This window comes from Simochromis diagramma, unplaced genomic scaffold (assembly GCF_900408965.1).
Source record: "Simochromis diagramma unplaced genomic scaffold, fSimDia1.1 OVJJ01000602.1, whole genome shotgun sequence".
Taxonomy (NCBI): domain Eukaryota; kingdom Metazoa; phylum Chordata; class Actinopteri; order Cichliformes; family Cichlidae; genus Simochromis; species Simochromis diagramma.
Genome location: NW_024387040.1, coordinates 14,087,172 through 14,105,833, shown reverse-complemented (window position 1 = coordinate 14,105,833; position 18,662 = coordinate 14,087,172). Strand labels below are relative to the sequence as shown.

General features: G+C 41.1%; 1 protein-coding gene across 2 annotated transcripts in view; it reads right to left on the bottom strand.

Moving 5' to 3' along the window:
• Positions 1-2,094: 2,094 nt before the first annotated feature.
• LOC120741370 (cadherin-10-like) overlaps positions 2,095-18,662 on the bottom strand; it is a 72,870-nt gene continuing 56,302 nt past the window's right edge. For both annotated transcript variants that reach the window (XM_040044234.1, XM_040044233.1), the window contains 6 exons: positions 18,189-18,442; positions 11,274-11,410; positions 10,571-10,692; positions 8,267-8,384; positions 7,909-8,160; positions 2,095-5,580 (listed from right to left, as the gene is read on the bottom strand). In XM_040044234.1, the coding sequence (XP_039900168.1) occupies positions 5,078-5,580; positions 7,909-8,160; positions 8,267-8,384; positions 10,571-10,692; positions 11,274-11,410; positions 18,189-18,442 (1,386 nt within the window). In that variant the 3' untranslated portion in view covers positions 2,095-5,077. The remainder of the gene's footprint in view (positions 5,581-7,908; positions 8,161-8,266; positions 8,385-10,570; positions 10,693-11,273; positions 11,411-18,188; positions 18,443-18,662) is intronic.

Sequence of the window (18,662 nt, the reverse complement as noted above, 5' to 3'; positions counted from 1 at the left end):
ATTTGTGAATGAGGCCGGTTGTCATGGCTACACATTAACGACCAACAACTACAAATCTATTTTAAGTCAGACCGGGAGCACCGTACTTCACAACTCAAAGGCAACTGAGGTTTTTATTGATAAAAGGAACAAATAGGTGCAAATAATACAAATGATATTTTTATTGTTTATTAAAATTCTCCAATACACTTTTTCTTTCTGACCCTTGTTCTGCTGTAACAGGTGAATTTCCCCAGTGTGGGATTAATAACGTCTGCTGTATCTACGACACAAGGCAAATAAGTTTTAAATGAAAGAAATCAAATTACAGTAATAGCGTCGAGTAACGTAATTTAAAAAATGTTTATCGTGTATACTTTAAAATGTGTTTAGATGTCAGGTGTCTTCGGTGTTGATGATGATTGCACAGTACATATTATACATCACTCTGCTGCCTACAGCCACATTAAAGTGAATGTTAATTTTTTACACCTCAACGGTAAAAGGCTGATGGGATATTGTATTCACCCCGCCGGGCAGTCGGCGTTGACCCCCAACATTATGAAGACGATTGCGCGATTTAAAATCGGTACCATAGGTGAATCTTCAAATCTCACAAGAGGGCAAGTTTTCAGAAGTTTCCCAAGTCTCTCTCATTTTGCAGTTAAATCACCATCCTGTAGTAACTTCAGCACTATTTGTGGAGGAGTTTCTTGTTCAGACTCATGAGTCGTCTGGTTAGACTCTGAAAGCAATTAATGTCAGTTTGTATGTAGACGACAACAGATTTGCAACAAATAGGAAAAGATTCGTGATTTTCACTGATTTGTCTGAGTTAATCTCTGTATTATCACAAGCAGATTGCATGTAATTAATGACTTGAACCCATTTAATCGCAAACTGATAGCAGATTGACTTTTGTCTCATTGGTGTTTTATCGATTTCTCCATACACCAAAGTTGCTTTGAGGAGAACAGCTTACTGACAAGTGAAGTGACCTTGTTAAAGGCAACAAGATCGCGTGTATCTGTAGCATTAGTGTAATCGCTCTAGCTTTTTTCTTACTTGAGTGTATTACAGTTGTTCCTGCCTTCGCTATCGGGAGAAAGAGGACATCAGCATCACCATCTACAGTAGCTGCCTCGGGTTAAAGAAATGCCTCACGTTGCACCTTGAGACACACAAATCTGTGAAATATTCTGGAAGAAAACTTCATAAAGAGAAATGAGTGGTTGATTTTAAAGATATTTAATTGTGTCATATAAATATTCAGTACAAAATATCACGGTTTACAAAGCAGATTGATGGATGGCCAGTGATGCAGGGCCCCTTACAAGTACCACGACCTCTCAAATTGTTTCTACATTGACAGAACTGCTCAATCACATTGTCACCAACATAATATAGCGTAGTAGAGTTGAGCCCCGAGAGCGACCATGTCTACACATCAACAACCACAGATCTATTTTATCTGGAGAAAGAGGACATCAGTGTCACCATCTAGTTGCCTCAGCTGTAAGGAAAAAAAAAATGATGTGGCAGCATGGTTTGTTTGGACGTGTAACGTTTTCGACGACGCCAACGCTTGTAGACAATTACACTCGCCGTAGGAAAACACAAGTACGGCTTCGTGATGGCGATATGCTGACATCATGTATGAAGACAGAAAACTGTGACGACTGAAGGGGAAAAAAATGGTTTTGGTGAGTGCTGCTGTCATGTTGACTTTCATTTGAGACCTCGCATTGCACCTTGAGGCGGAAAAGCAGTTTTCTTATAGTGAAGGGTCTTTAAACCCATTAAATGCTTATCATAGCAACATTACCACAGTCTGAAATGGCCACTTACACAACAGGAGCTCCAGCAACAAGCTAATAAACAAAACAAGGTGGCCAAGAAATAGAAAAGAGAACTCGTGTATATGATATAAAGAATTTTCCAACCACTGTGCAATCAGCTGGCTCGTGATAGAGGGGGGGAAAGTAGCACTATGGCAATTATGCCATTGTGTTTTGTTATTACTGTTTCAAATGTCTGATAAATGTCAGCCTCTTCACTGGTTGGCCTTTTGCTAAAGTGAGGGCAGAGCTTGTTTTAGCTGGCCTTTTTTTTTTTCCTGTTGATATCATTGTGCCCTCCTGGTTTAGACATTTTTCTCTGTTTCACAGCTGTGTGTTTGTAGTTAGGCAGCTCTTAAAGTAATTTCCCAATTTTGCTGTGGTAGAGATCATTTTCACAAGTTTCCTCCTACTTTTGAAAAATTAAACCTTTGTGATCTTGCTGCAGGATAATGTTTTGACCTTCTCTCTGAGCCGAGGACACACCTCTGGGCTTAAGAACCTAATTCCACACCACTCAAAGGTCAGGTGCCCCTTGATAAGCATGTTTATGGAAAGGGCTGTTAGTCCCACAGGAAATCAGTTGGGTAAAGCCTGAACATTTGAACCAGCTTCATGTTCAGCACTACATACAGTACACGTAATGAAGGGCAAAGGAAGAGACTAAAATAATGGAAGGGTTTTTTTAAAGGAAAATACTGGTGTTCTTTGCTTTTTGGCACATTTCTATTACTGTACTGCTATGTTACATTATTATACATTCTACAGTGCAGGACTGAGCCCTTCTCAGGACACAAAATCTTAGCTAAATAGTGTTTAAGGTAGGTAGTGTGACACATTTATCACTCTTTTGCAAAAGAGTGACCGCCCCATTTTTTTTTAAGGGCTCTGGACGTATATTTCCCATTCATCTTCTTCAATGATCTTTCATAAAATTAATACACGATAAAAAGTTTTAAGCCTTGAACCTAGCCAGTCAGCCAGTAAAGTGTACCATGAACATAAAAACATTTGATTTGGAGAAAAAAAGAATTATAATAAATAAAAATGGGGGGAAAGATCACTACAAAAATTATCAAATTTAATTGTTTTTGTTAATACAGTGTTGTATAATAACATTTTTGAATATATTGGTTGTTTGTGTTTTGTGTGTGTAGTAAAGTAAAGCCTAGTTATTGATAAAGTGTTTCATCCTGACTGCCATCACCTCTTTACAATTGTTAGCAACACTTAACGGGAAAAAAGTTATTGTCTGGCTAAAATCAAAAGTGACATTTAAATAGTTACTAAAAGTCTCAGTAAAGAGTAGAGCTAGCAACTGTTTGTTAATAGAGCAAAAAATGCTATTAGCTAAACAGAATGGATGAACAGCTAGCTAAAATTATAAATACAGCAGTGCTGAATTTTTTTTGTTTGGTCTGTTAACAGTACAAAACAACTGATAGCACAACATAATAGAAATACAGAAAACAGTAGCTAGTTGAAACTATGGACAAAGCACAGTGGGCTTTTTTGGTTGAAGTGTAGTTAGTAGCCATGTTGTCAGCTAGCACTATGAATTAACATAGTAGCAAGGTGAAAGACTGGAAAACCATCAAGTGTTAGCTAACAGTACAAAGAAAGTTGTTAGCTTAAAGGATAGTTGGCTGACATTAGGTATTAATATAATGCATTTTTCGCTTAAGTACAGTTAACAGTTAAATTATTAGCTAACAACAGTTAGCAAAAAGACAGAAGACTGGGGATATGTCAAATGAAAAAGGATGAAAACCACTGATTTAGCCTTTTATTTTTCCTTAGTGAGAAGAGAATGAAGTCTGTGGAAGCATTTTGCTGTTTTTTTTTTTTTTGTTTTTTTTTTTTGTGTGTGTGTGCGTCTGTGTTTATTTTGCGGGGTTTTTTTTTTGCTCTTTTTCTTTAAATTTAAGGCAACTTTCTTGATTCGTTTCATGAGCTATGACGCTTTGCATGAAGATGTAAAGCTTCACATTAATGCAGACTTATTTCTTTAGGCTCCAGTCAATATGTCCCTATTGTTTTTGCTGCTTACATTGATTCAAGTGCTACCTTTCCTTTCACTCTCTCTTGAACAGATAAAACGAGCCATTTAAGGGAAGAAAATAAAATTGCATAATGAATTTTAATGGTAACTGTCCACAAGATGTTTAACCTAATCTAATTTAATGCTGTAATTTCAGGCTCGGTGGCATCCTCTCAGCATCTTCCAACTCTGTGTTTCTGAAGTGAAGTGAGCAAAAAGGTCCAACAAGACCAGTATTTTCCCCCTAACTGAGCCCGACACATGTTAGACTTGTGGATTTTCATTGCAGCATAGAAAATAACACTATTCTGTGCACTTCATATTTCACCCTGCACAGAGAAAAAAAGACTGCTGACAACATTCAGCTCAATAAGGAAATATTTGGTATTTCAGCCCACCTCACAGCAAATGCTTTAAGCCGTGTGGTGATGAAAATCAAATACTGTAAAAAATGATAAACCAGTGTGTTTGCAGGTGTTTGTAGTAGCAGTCCTTTACCACCGCTTTATATAACCATTAAAGAACAACCACCACTTTTCAACACCTGCCACAACTAACTCAAAATTTGATGTTGTATATCTCCCCCACCTTGTGTGGAACCATATTTTTCATTTTCTTGTGGCTCAAACTCAAACTGTGGCTAAGTGTTTATAGTGAGGCAGCCATTGCTGAAAGAGGGGATTGTTTGGAAGATAGAAATCCCTAGAAAAACAAAACAACTGTACAGCGTATTGTATCATATTACCGTACATACACAAGCTAAGATAGAACTCACAATATGCAGCATGTTTTTGTCCCAGAAACACTGAAAAATACATAGGCATATCTGTTGGTTTACAAAACTGCTTGTTGAAGTGTCCGTCACAGGCAGCTTTGGAGAAAAAAGAAACAAAAAAATATCGGTATAGATATATTTGGGCCTCATGTACACCCCATATACACACACAAAAACCAAAAAGTCTTGACACAAAGTCTGTTTTAACTGTGCCCTTGCAAAAACGCAACTAACACTGACTGGACACACAAAGCCTACGTCTGGTCACCGGAGGGGACAACTGAACGGTGATCGAAGGCGGTGAAAGAGCACTCGGACAGACGGCGCTCGTTTCTCCGTCCTTTCGACATTTCACTCGCCACACGTGCACCAGAACCCTCCGGATGTTTTCAACATGTGTTTGGGATTTTTGTTTTTTCTCCTTGTCTGTGTGCCAGGTTCTCGTTAGGAATCCCTGTCGCTGTCGTCGCCCCCGTACAGGTCCGCAAGTTTCTTAAACCGGGGTCCCCACTCGCTCAGGTAGTTGTAGTCCTGGTCACTCTCAGTGGTCACTGACTCGAGCGAGCTGAGGGACTCCGCTACAGAGCCGTTCCCCTCGTAGGCGTAGGTGGCCAGGGAATCGTAAGGCGGCGCCGTCGGGTCGCTGTCGTTGTCCTGGAGCCTCTGGTTGATGAAGTCTCTCACGTCCCCGTTATTGTCCCGAGTTGGGGGCAGCACAGGCCGTCGGATCGGAGGGTAGAAGGCCTCGGGGACGATGTCTCTCCTCTGTTTGCTCTCCTCGATGGCCTCCGGGTTGCGCAGTGTGCCGATATCAAAGGCCTGGGTGTCCTCCTCTCCGCCCCCTTCGTCATTGTAGCTGACGACGTTGTCCCTGACATCCTCTTTGGAGATGATCAGAGGCTCCTTCTTCCTCTGCCTCCTCAGGGCAGCAAACAGCACCACGATCACTGTGTGGAGAACAAAAACAAAGAGAACAAATATGAGAGTTTGGTGACTTTTGCTGTTGTTTCTGTGCTCTCTCTCCTTGTTCTGAAGGCCAGTGACTGTCCTGGGGGAATTGTTGATGTTGTGTGAGTGTGCACTGATGTTCAGGGACTTTGTCTGACTTTGTAAAGCAGGCACTGCTACCACAAGGATGCATTATGCATCTCTCGCTCCTCAGGGCCGCTGCTGCTTAAGAACATAAAGGAACCCCCTTTAAGAACATAGCAGAATACATTACGTGCTAAAAATGCAACCTCTGTACCATTAAGAAGCATTATGACATTCAAGAGATGGTGTGAGGGTTACTTTTATTCTTTAAGTATTCAATTGGTGTTAAACAACTCAGGGTTGTTTAAGCGTTATTTTTGAAAGAAGTTCAAATTTCAGCAAGTTGAGACAGTCTCCTTGTCATTTTTTATCATTAATTATGATATTTTTATATCTTTTATGTTTTCCTTGGATTTGTCTTACGTTCCTGGTGACATGTGCTCTAACCATAAGGTCTTATAGAAGATAGCTACTGTGACAACCCCTATATTTTTGTGACGATCTTCTTTTGAAACTGCAAATGAGCGTTTTCACTATTGCTTTCTTGTTGTTTTAAAATTGGATATCATGAGCAAGGATCAGACTTTGAAGCTGCACCCTTATTGGCTAACAACTTGTGACAGACAAGCCCATACCCTGTAAAATCCTCCTTTTTGAAACATGGAATGACCAAAGTTTAAAAAAATGTTGTCAATGTTGTATTCGTGCAACCTGAAATGAGTAACTAGCTCATAAACTCATCAGTGAAGTGTTCACTGAGTTTGAGGCAGTGGGACAATTGTAATAGACTTCTCTAGGACTGGAAAGGGGGTTTTTTTTTGCAACCACAGGTAAAACTCGTTGGTGGCCATTTAAAAACAATGCATGTTTAAAGCATGATGGCTTTGCTTTTTGGACCTGGAAGCTACATCCATCTTTTATACTGTGTATGACTATATCAGACTACAATAAAGTTCTAGCTGTGCACAAAAACAGCAAACCAATGCAGCCAAGAACAGCAAGACCTTCAATATATCCTGTCTTTTTCATCTTGCTTTCACTATCTGCAGGCTTTCATCCGGGTCATCCAGAAAGTTACAAACAGGTCGAAACATGTTGGTCAAGTAATAAAACTGTCCTTTATGTGTTGGAACTTCAATTCTTTGGATTAAAATTAACAGGAATTCTTTGCCTTCGCAAATAAAGACATAGAGGTGATGCTAGATGTTGCAAGATGAAAGATACTCCAGGTTCCAATTCACAAAAATAGCCTCAAAGTAAACATTACAATATTAGAAAGAAAACCCCAAGAGTCGGACAATGAAAAGATTTTGGCAAAGGTGGGGAGGATGAACTCCCTTCAACAGGAAGTGACCAGGTTGTAGAACCAAGCTCTCAGACGCCACAGCCATCTGTTGTACCATGACTTGTTTGGGCTATGGGGTAAGTACAAATATCCTGTTGTCTGAAACACTATGGCCCCAAGGTCTGCTGCTGCTACATCATCAGCTCTTTCTTAGACAACAGGCCCTTGACGGTGGACAGTTTGGTAGTCGTACACGAACAGCTACATTATATTATCTGTACAAATCTAATGACAGCATCCACACACTTTTTATGCTGACGTGTCCTGACTCAGATGTTAATACTAACTCTGTTCACTGTGAAAACTGAAATGTATTTTTTCTTAAATGTATGTTTTCTTATGTTTTTCAAAGCACGCCGAAACCCTAAGAAAGGATCCAAGTTTTTCTTTTTTTACTTTAAGTCATGTTATTTTATGAAACTCAATATTAATGCCCAGTAAAAAATGAATTTCCAGTAAACCCGCGATATTGTATGAGAGGCATTAATACTATAGCTGAGGTTTTTATACTTACTGAGTTAAGACTGAGTTAAGACTGAGAAGTAAAGGTGCTTCAAGGTATGGCAGCAATAATTACTTGGCTTTTGAAACCTTCACCAGGCTGTAGTTTTAAATAAAAATGCTCCTATCTCACCATCCTAATGCAATGAAGAAAAGCATCCTGTTCAAGTCAGTCGAGATGCTGTAGATCTTCGCTGCTTCGCGGTTAAAATCAAATTAAGGTGACAGCTGCGGTCACTGGCAGAATTATCCGCCCACAGGAAGTGATGAATCAAATTAAGCAGTGAAATACGAAACCGACTGTTTAACACCTCCTATGGATTGCTTTGCTGGAGAAGCTCTGTAGTGAAAAGCCCCAAAAAGATTTATGCAAGAAAGAACGTAAGGCTGTACTCACTGAGCAGGATGATGACACAAAGCAAAATGGCCACCAGGGCGCCGGTGCTGAGCCCCGCCCTCGCTGTGAGCGCCTCTGCGTTGCACGCCTTCATGTTGCCCTTGCGGTCGCAGGTGCAGACTCTGATGGTCAGCGTGTTGGTGCTGCTTTGCATTGGGAACTCTCCATCAGAAATGACCACCGGCACATGGTGGACGCTCTTTTGCAGGGTGCTGTAGCTGTTTCTCCTTGTGAGGATTGACGCTGTGTTGTCTGATGAGGGAAAATCTGGTTATTTACTGTAAAACGTCAACCAATCAATCACACATACAGCACATTAACAACAGGTAATGAATGTAGGGCACACGCAGTGTCTTACTTTTGTTGTCGTGGACAGAGAAGTTTGCCTTTCCAGCAGCTTCCTGAGCAAGATTGAAGAAGAACCGGTGTCCTCCGAGCGGGGCATCAGGATCTGTGGCGCCCACGGTTTGTATCACCTGAAGTGAGAAGCACACAGGTGAGTGACAGGGCAACCCAACCCCAGCCGTGAACATTTAACCACAGCTAAACTGCTGTTTGTGCGGGTGCTAGTGTTTTAGCTAGCTAATGGGTTGGCAGAGCTATGAAGAGGAAGTGGAAGCTGAGCAAGAACACAGCTGTTAAATTTCAAACAAAGAATAAAACAACCAACAAATCTAATTCATACATGCTTTTGTGATGCTGTCTCTCTAGCTGTAATGCGTCTAATTAAAGATAACTCCACTGCATGCTCGTTAGCATCTGGTAGTTGCATGTTAACATCGGCTGCTGTGATGAATAACCGAGCTGTTTATTAAGATTAAAGGGATGTTTTGTTCTCCTGGGAATTCGTAAAGACAAATAGTTAAGGGCGCGCAAACAAGGAATAAACCTCAAGAGGTTTTCAGATGGTAAACGTGTGCAAGGATATCATCAGCAAAGTGTCACATTGAATTAAGCTACCTAGCAGGATACAAAGTAGTTTAAAGCAGCCTCATCTGTATCTGATGCAACATGAAGGCACCAGGCTGATTCTGCATAAAGGATCATTTTGTTCCCCTTGAAACACAGTATGAGTTTAATATAGTGATGCTGTTTTTACTTAATGGGACAGTTCACCTCAAATTCAAAAATAGGTGTTTATCCTCTGGCTTAGAGAGGTTTGTATTCAAGTAGATCATTTTACTGTAAATTGCTCAGTTTTGGAGAGATGAATTGTGAGGATCCCTGCCTTGTCCTATCCTAAGTAATAACTGGGTTCTTTCTAGTGAACGACACCTGAAAATATAATTACTATGCACAAGGAAGAGTGGCTCTACACTCATGAAGATATATTTTTTTTAAGATAAGCTAAGTACAGAGAATTAAGGGGGCAAGCAGCAGCCAAGTGCTGCTTAACAGGACCGTGATCACAGGAAATCCACAACAGAACAGATGGAAAAAACAAAGCAAAGTAAAAACAAGAATCAAGTTGCTGCAATGACCCAAAACCCTGATTGCAATGCTGTGGCCAGACCTTTGGAGAGTTGTGCATAAATGAACACCTGCAAACCCCATAACAACTGTATGGGGGGGGGTGACGGCTCCTTTGATTGGCAGGTGTCTCAACACAGTCAGCTGTAGCCAGACAGAAGCTTCTAGGCTTCTTCATATTCTTTCGGCTGCTCCCTTTAGGGGTTGTCAAGGCGACTCATCTACCTCCATCTCACTCTGTCCTTAGCATACACAGCAGCACAGTTTCCCCGGGCACCCTGCTGGTCAACAGCACCGGTGGCAGTCGTCGTTAAGCCAGATGTCGGCCAATCATGTGAAAATCTTATTGATGATCCACATTTGATTTGGCAAAGATTTTACACCAGATTCTCCTCCTGATGCAACCCTCCCCGTTTATCTGGGTTTAGGACTGGCACTAGGAGACGTGCTGCGACAAGAAATGTAACAGCCACATCACTCATGCTTAAAAGGAACTATGAAGCACACACAAAAAAACCAAAACTGACATCCTCTGATTACACACATTACAAAATCAGTTGTTTTTTTTCATATGCTGGCTCTAATTTGACATTGAGGAGCCCTGATGTAGAAGGACAAATCGCACAATACTCCAGGGCCAGAGGAAAAACATCTACATTATCACAGGCTAACGCTGTGAATAGACTTTTTAATCTGTAAAGACTACAAAGAAGTCTTGCAAACTGCAGCTTGGACCACATTTTGTTAGTAAAACGGCGTTATTCGGACTTTACTAGTGATCCTAAAACTGAAGACTCACTATCCACATTTATCTCTGAGGTATCACAGACTTGGGTTTTTCAACCCAAGAAGAGCTGCAAATCCGAACCCAGCTGTGGGAGTCTTACATTAAAAGGTCTACAATGCAGCTCTGTCTTTTCAGAACCTCTAGACATCTCTTTTCACTGTGGATCTGTTCTCGACTTCTTTAATCTATTTTGAGGAAGAAAACTTCTCTTTATCAACCTGAGATGTGAAAGTCTGGTCCCCAGAAGTGGTCCCACTATCTAGTAGCTTAAAACACACGTGACAGATTTATAAATTCTCTCTGAGGCCCGCTAATTACATGCTGTGCTGGGAGCGGGTGCATAATCCTAAACGGGGAAGTCGAGATGAAACCATGACTACGGCTTTGTGTTGGGTAATAACCAACCTGATTAGCCTTAGCGTTCTCACACACAAACGTCTCATAATTGGTGGCGAATGTTGGAGCGTTGTCGTTGACGTCCAGGACTCTGACGTATACAGGTACCCGGCTGATCTGTCGCGGGTTGGCTGGGAAACACAAAGGTGGACACAGTGAATTTACATGAGTAATTATTAAATTTCATTAACAGCAGCTCTGCTTTAGTTTCCAAGCAAACTCATTACAGTATTGTGCATATAAATAAATAATAGCTGGTTAAAAACACAAATCAGATGCTCCAAGTTTTGCTGATTTCTTTGTTTCCACAGTTATATTTATGCGCAGACTCTGCACAAAGTTCTAGTTTTCACTGACAAAATAAAGGAAAGTAATAATAAGGTAAAATAAGGTCTTTGGATGTGGAAATTATTAGGATCTTTTTTTTTTAAGACAACTGGCAAAGATGAAGGGAAATAGCAGTTTGCGGCAGCATTGAATTAACAGCAGCAGATTAGAAAACAAAAACGCTTGCTGATTTTTATATTTTAAATTAGTGGGAAAACAGATAAATGGGCACCCATGCTATTTTTAGAGAATGTAAACTATGGGATGGGGAAACAAACAGCAGCTACCAGCCAATACTTGGGTCCCAAAAATCCAATTTGGCTGACAGAATTGGAGGAAGTACGTGAACCGAAATGTCTCTTTCTGGTCCGGCTGCTGCACTTACTGAACTCGGTGGCGATGACGGTGATGTTGTGCCAAGCGTTTTCCTCTCTGTCCAGCTCCCTGAGGATGAACACTGACCCGTTGCCTGCATGGATGTTGAACACTCTGTCCATGTCTGTGCGCCGATCAATAGTGTACCTGCACAAAACACACAGACAACGATTGGCGTGTAAACTTGTGCACTCATGCTGAGTGGAAATGTGTTGTTTTCCCAGGGCGACAGACTCAGGGTACAGTCACATTGACAGAGCGTCTCAGGTGTGTCTTGGTCGAATTGACATTCTGTGTGGTGGACACAGTGAAGAAGAAAAGTCTACTTTGCTGAAAGGAACACAATTATCTTTATATATATATATATATATATATATATATATATATATATATATATTTTTTATATGCACAAATAAGAAAAATATGAGTTAATTTGAATTTACAAAGCTTTTCTCTATTCATTTGTATGGTATCTGAAAAAAAAGCATCAAAAAGCAAGACTCATACTGATTTAATTTTGGCTGCTCTCTGGATCACTTCCAGGACTGCATCTACTTTTAAAATCACTTCCTGAAAGACTTGACCATCTGCAAATTAGGCTAAATGTCCTCCACTGTATCAGGACAGTGAGTCTTTTACTTTAATTTTCTTTTTGTGGAAGAGGATAAAGTTGTAGTGATCTAAATCTGGGAAATGCCAAGTAAAGACTGTGTTGGTGAGGCCAAAGAAAATGGGCGCACACAGTAGCACAGCATAAGCTACATTTAGATTCTTCTTCTACAGACACACCGGGGCCAGAGTAGCATAGTTAGTCTGACCCTGGAGAACAAATCCGTGGCATAAAAACGAGGGACGGTCATGACTCTTGAATATTTTAATAGCACTTAAGTCATTAAAAAGAAAAAAATACAGCATGTCTGTTTTTGCCATAAAATATACACCGCCCGGCTAAAAAAGATTCACCAGTTGGTGACTGTGTAAGTAATAGCTTTCCATTGAAGTCAGCTGAATATACTGAATGACCATGTTTTGCTATCAGATGTTTTTTTTCTTTCCCGATGGCACCGGGACATTCCCAGATGACAATGCCAGGAATCACTGGGTTCAAACTGTGAAAGAGCAGTGCAGTCATTTCCAGCGCAATCTTTGGAATGTGCCACAGTACGCGGGGAGATCTTGGCCAAAAATTATTAGAAATCTGACTGGAAATAAATGTTGTGACATTGGATAAGCTTATTGAAACAATGCCACGGTGAACGGTGCCATCATCAAAGCTAAAGGCGGACCATGAAAATTTTAGAGTGTATTTTTTTTTTTTTTTACTTTTTTAAGGGGAGGGGGGGATGCTGTGTAGACGGCAAATCTCTGTTAGCGTGGATCGCCCCGTGCGTGGGGCTGCACGGCGCTAGCTAATCGCGCTAACGCGTGGACGCCATGCAGCCCCACGCAAGGGGCGATCCACGCTAACTCGCTAACAGAGATTTGCAGCGTTAATGCGGTTATGGAGCTGACGTCATTTTACCGAGATTAACGCTGACAGCACCAATGTAAAATAAGCTACTTCCTGCAGAAAATGGAAGTGGGCAACTATCAGGTAACGGGGCCAGTAAAGTAAAGGAAGCAGCCATCCAAAAAGACTCTTTCTGAAAATGCTGAAAAAAATAAACTACAACAAACGTTTTGCACTGGCAGGTGATCTTCAGACAATGAATGTGTCTAGTTCTCAGTGAGTATCCAATAGTATTTCTGCACAAAATGTTAATCACTATTAAAAGCCTGTAAATGTCAGAGGCAACAAAAAGCTGCCGGTCATTCTCCTGGTGAGATGAACCATCTTTGTTGGATCAGTTTGGCACACACGTTTGCTGACTCTGGTATCACAAACATGCACGTGCAAGAAGTCACAAAGGGAGTGACCTACAAATGGTAGTCGCACTAGGAGCAGCCCAGACGTGCACAAAAAGGAAACTTGAAGGGAAGGTGGCCCACGTTTACATCGGGTATGTTTTTTATTGTTATTAGGCCTAGAGCTGTCTGACTACACCTTGAAACATCTGCTGCAACTAAAACACCACAGAGGAGCAAGCAGCGGGTGTAATTGAGCTGTATTCACAGAGAAATCAGTGGGAGACCTGGAGCCTGAGAAAAACCTGAGCACATACTGTAAAAGTAAACCCATCTGCTGGACCAGATACATCCAGCAGGAGTTTAATAAAATGATCTATTTTTGGTTATTTGGGGGGAACTGAACCTGTGACATATAATAATAAACTGTCTTGTCTGGCACTAGCAGTCTTGAATAGTCTGCCCTGTGTTGATACACACATTAGAGCCAACAGGTTATCCAGTTGTGTTGTTTTTCTCTGCCTCCCAGACTACTCTGTGATGCATCAGTGTGATTAATGGAGTAGCAGGCATCAGGAGGGCCGGCGTAAGAGGAAGGAGACCCCCGAGGGGAGACTATGAACCGCGGCTCTCAATGCATCGCCGCATCCCTCTCCTCCCTCCACCGATCTTCCCCCTCCCCATGGGTGTCACCCCTACCTCCTCAGCCCCTCCCTGCTGCTGCTGCTGCTGCTGCTTCCTCCGCACAAACATTTTGGTGTCTTTATCTAAACACTCCCACCTATTTTTCTACCACCTCGCAGGCCCGACAGTAACTCTAACCTTGTTAGATGTGCGTCAGCCGTGGGCTTTACTAATTGCTTTTCTAATATTCCCAATAATTCAGCTGCCTGGGTCTAACCCTTCCCTTGATTAATGGCGCAGAGATAACGGCGCTCCTCGTCCTGACCGGACAACCAAAGTGCTGCTCTCAGCAGGCACACAGCTGGCTGGTTGGAAGGCCAGGCAGAAGGACGAGGAGGGTTACAGAAATGTTAGTGATCAGGGGGTTGGGACCTACATTATTGCTTCTTTCCTCCCTTCTGCAGTGACCAACCGACTTGACACAGTATTTTGAGAATGTTTTCTTCAACACGAGGTCAAAAAATCTGTATCAAAATGATCTTTGTTTCGAAATCATTTCAGTTGTTATATTTTGGAGAGGTTAGCTATCCTTAGTATCGAGCACCAGCTCGGCTACATGTCCATGCAAAGCAGTGCTAACGACACTATGAAAAATAGTAACTGAAATGCTGTTATATGGCACCTAAAAGACTAAAAAAATGACTCACTCTTTAACCATATTTAGCCCAGATGAACATCAGGGTTCACATTCACATTTAGATGTTCAAATAGCCACTTTTCACAGCACTCGATGGTCTTTGAGGGCTTCTCATCCAAGCTGGCCAATATAGACGGCTAATAAAAAAGTGTTCGAAAGCTCCACTATGGCAAATCTGAACCCCGGTTAAATGAAATGTTCTCTAATAACCTTGAATATTGTTCGTGCTTTAAAGGTCTGAACATCACTAAAGAGATCCCATCACAGTGGGATGGACAGCCACCAGCTACATACATACTGGCTCTACAGCAGTTCTTCAATAATAAAGCAGAATAGAAATGCTCCATATAAACACCCACATCAGATTAAACACGCTGGCTTCAGAGGAGTGAAATAAACATTTTCATGAGCCCATCTCTATTATCTTTATTGCACGTCATCTATCTTAACATACACTCACTGGCCATTTTACTATTATACACCTTGTTAGTACTAAGTTGGATTGCCTTTTGCCTTCAGAGCTGCCTTAATTCTGAAAATATTCCTTAGGAATTTTGGTCATATTGACATGACAGCCTCATATCATGCTGCAGATTTAGCGGCTGGACATCCATGTTTTCCATCCGTTCCATTAGATCCCAAAGATGCTCTATTGGACTGGCTTGGTGAGCTTTGGTGACTGTTGAGCCCACTTGAGTACAGTGAACTCAACAATACTCAGGTAGGCTGCACTGTTTAAACAATGCTCAGCTAACCAGTTCTGAGAGGTGCAAGAAAATATCTCCCACAAGCATGGATCCACGCAATCATGTTGTTTACGCTAAATTCTGACCCTATAGAAATGTTGCAGTAGAAATCAAGACTCAAGAAATCAATATTAAAATTTCCTATGGCCCAATTTTAGTGAGCCCCTGCAAACTGTGGCCTCAGTTTCCTGTTCTTAGCAGTGTTGTCTTCTGCTGCTGCAGCACACCTGCTACCAGGTTCAATGTGTTTTGCATTCAGAAATGTTTTGCTATCTTTGGTTATAATGGTGATTATTTTCACTTTCCTATAAACTCGAAGCAGTTTGACCTGATCCTCTGACTTCTGGTATCAACAATCCATTTTCTCCCAGTGGACTGCTGCTCACTGGATATATTCTCTTTTTTGGACCATTCTCTAAACCCTAGAGATGCTCGAGTAGGAAAATCCAAGCAGATCAGCATTTTCTGACACATTCAGACCAGCCTGTCTGGCACCAACAACCATGCCACATTCAAAGTCACTTTCTTCTCCATTCTGGTGCTCAGCTTTAACTTCAGCAGGTCATCTTGACCATGTCTATATGCCTAAATGAGTTTCTGCCAGATGAGTAGTCAAGTATACCCCCCAAAAATGGCTGATGAGTGTATATGTAAGTACACTGCTCCAGAAATGTCAGCATCCAAGCAACTCTCCTTCTGTAGAAAATCTGGTTTTTAACAAAAGCTCTTAACACAGACAGTACAGCACTGAAAACACGATACCTCTCCACATTCACAGAGCCAGTGACACGCTTGCCAAAGAGGCATTCAGTGAGGGAAATGCATGACATGTTCATCACATCTTATTCGTATTTGTTCAGGCCAAAGTGTTCCGTTTAAAAGCATGTAAGCTGCAGACTGCAGTAAATCAAATCTCATGTAAAGAGCTGACCTGAAATCTTCAATCAGAAGGAAAAATGTAGGATGAAACATGCATGTGTCTGCATGAGTCTATATACTGCACTTATGGCTTACTTAAGGACTTGCGTATGCATCCCTGCCACACATGTGCACGTGTCCGCAAGTCGCAGCGAGCTAATAAAGATAACCGTCTCAGTGACTTCCTCATGCCAGGCAGCCCCCGGGCTTCCCAACCCTCCTCCCTCCTCCTCCTCCTCCTCTGCACGGCTTTAAATGCCACAGGGTAGCTACCTCCTTGATGATGGGCGATAAAAGAGAATGATATCATATTTGACACCTGCAATAAAGTGGTGGAACTTCAACCTTGAGAGCCAACTCCCTTAGTGCATCATAAAAATGAAAAAGTCTGAAGCGGAGTCGAGGCGCAGCCTCACACCCCACTGCCATTATTCCCATTTAATACAACGCTCGCATAATTTTGTATCTCCATGAGCTAAGTTGTGTAAGCGAACTTTTGGCACTTTTCATTATTTCGCTGCATTTTGTATGTGTAGCAGAACAAAGTGTCTCCCTGCGCAGGCCTCATTATTTTAGCGCTGTTTATGTTAATGGTGAAGAAAACAAGAGCACAAAGATCCATTTACAACCTTCAGAACATTAAACAACATCTCGCATTAAAGATGAATAATTCACTTAATGGGAGCTCCAAATATTGACTCTGTATAGAAATCGGTTAGTGAGATATTATATGCTTAACTCAAGGTTCACACGGTGGTTTTTACTTGAGTTTTGTCTTGTTTTCTTATTGTGTGAGGCTGCTTAAAGAGCGAAAAGCTCAGCCTTGAGTTTAGACTATGTTATCAAAGCATGTGAGCCTCTGTAGTCAGATTTTTATAGTGGATTTTACACTGAATGTTGACAGTGACTGATGGTTTATAATGTAAGTGGGCGAGAACAGGTCAATATCACAGTAAATGTATGTTTATTCAAACCACAAACTGAAGCTGTGATCTAACCACTGGGGTATACAACTTTGTTAAATGAGTTGTGTTTATTGATTTTTCAAACAGTCTTAAAGATAATTGGGACCTGAAAATCCAATCTAAGGGCATAAGACTTCTTTTTTCTTGTTTTGCTAACATTTAGTCATTGTATAAGAGATAAAACAGAATCCAAATTTTTACTTCTTTCAGCAGCAGTTATGCTCATTTAGAGCCCACGCATGCTGTAGTTTCAGTCTTTTGGATGCATTAACTTTGATTCATGTTTGCACAAACAGAAATTTAATTTTATGCACTTCATTTATTAACTTATTAATTTCACTTCAGGTTTATTTATATATCACCAAATCACAATAGTTCTCCTCAAGGTGCTTTACACTGTAAGGTAAAGACTCTACAGTATTCTGGCGAAAACCCCAAGAATCAGTTAAAGTGGGGAGGAAAAACTCCCTTGTAACAGGAAGAAACTTGGCTCAGGAAAGGCTTTTTGACACATTTTCAATCATTTAGCATTGCTGAAATAAAATACTTTGATCACATCTCCTAAAATGACATACAAACCCATATAAAATATTAGAAACACATAATGTTTACACACATTTGGATATGACATCTGCTCGATCGAGAGCTAGGGAGAGCTGGGTGGCTTGCTGGTTATCCAAAAATTGTTTTTAACTTTTCCCTAATGTTCTTCTTGTTTATTAATTAAATTATTTAGATGGGTTAGTTATTGTACCTTTTGTTTAGTTGTATATTTTAAAGTATGTTTTGCCTTTACAATCTGTAATTAAATCATCTAAATGACTTGTAAAGCCAACACAATCCCCAAACCGAATCTTAAAAGCTAATTTTGTCAGTTCTCCAACTCCCAGTAGTTGTACTGTTAACTAAGACTGATGAGTGGTCCTCAACTTGCTCAGATGTTACTGAAACCTCCAGCAAAAGCAATTAAGTGGTGCTTGAATGAGCTATCATGCTCAGCCTTTTCATTGGCTTTTGAATAGAAATCAATAGCTGCCTTGAAGTGCGTTCGGAAAGATCACACAGCAGCAAATTTTGAAAAAGAGCTAAGCTGTGAAATAAAAAGAAGAGATGCAGCTTGGTTCATTTACCTGACGAGGCTGTTTTTGTCATCCGGATCAGACGCGCTGACGGAGCCGATGGCGGTGTTCTTGGGCGCGTCTTCTTTCACCTCCATTACGTAGCTGGCGCGCTCAAACACGGGCGGCTCATCCACGTCCTCAACGATGATCTTGATGGTGGCCTCGTCCCTAAAGGGGCCCTTCGAGTAGAAGCGGGGGTTGATGTGGACGTTTTCCACCTGGACACGCAGACTGTACTGCCGCTTCCTTTCATAGTCCAAAGGCTGCAAAACAGAGACAGAAGAGGCATGAAGAAGAAGAAGAAGAAGCACCAATTCCACTAATTACAGCTTAAAGTGCTAATATTTGCTTTACATTTGTGTGCATGAACAGGTCCTGTAATTTGTCACATTTTATTTTAGGTGCGACTGCCAGCTTAATGAATAAAAAACAGCTTTTCCAGAGTATCTAATGAGGGCATGTAAAGGGTCTTAGTGTCACATT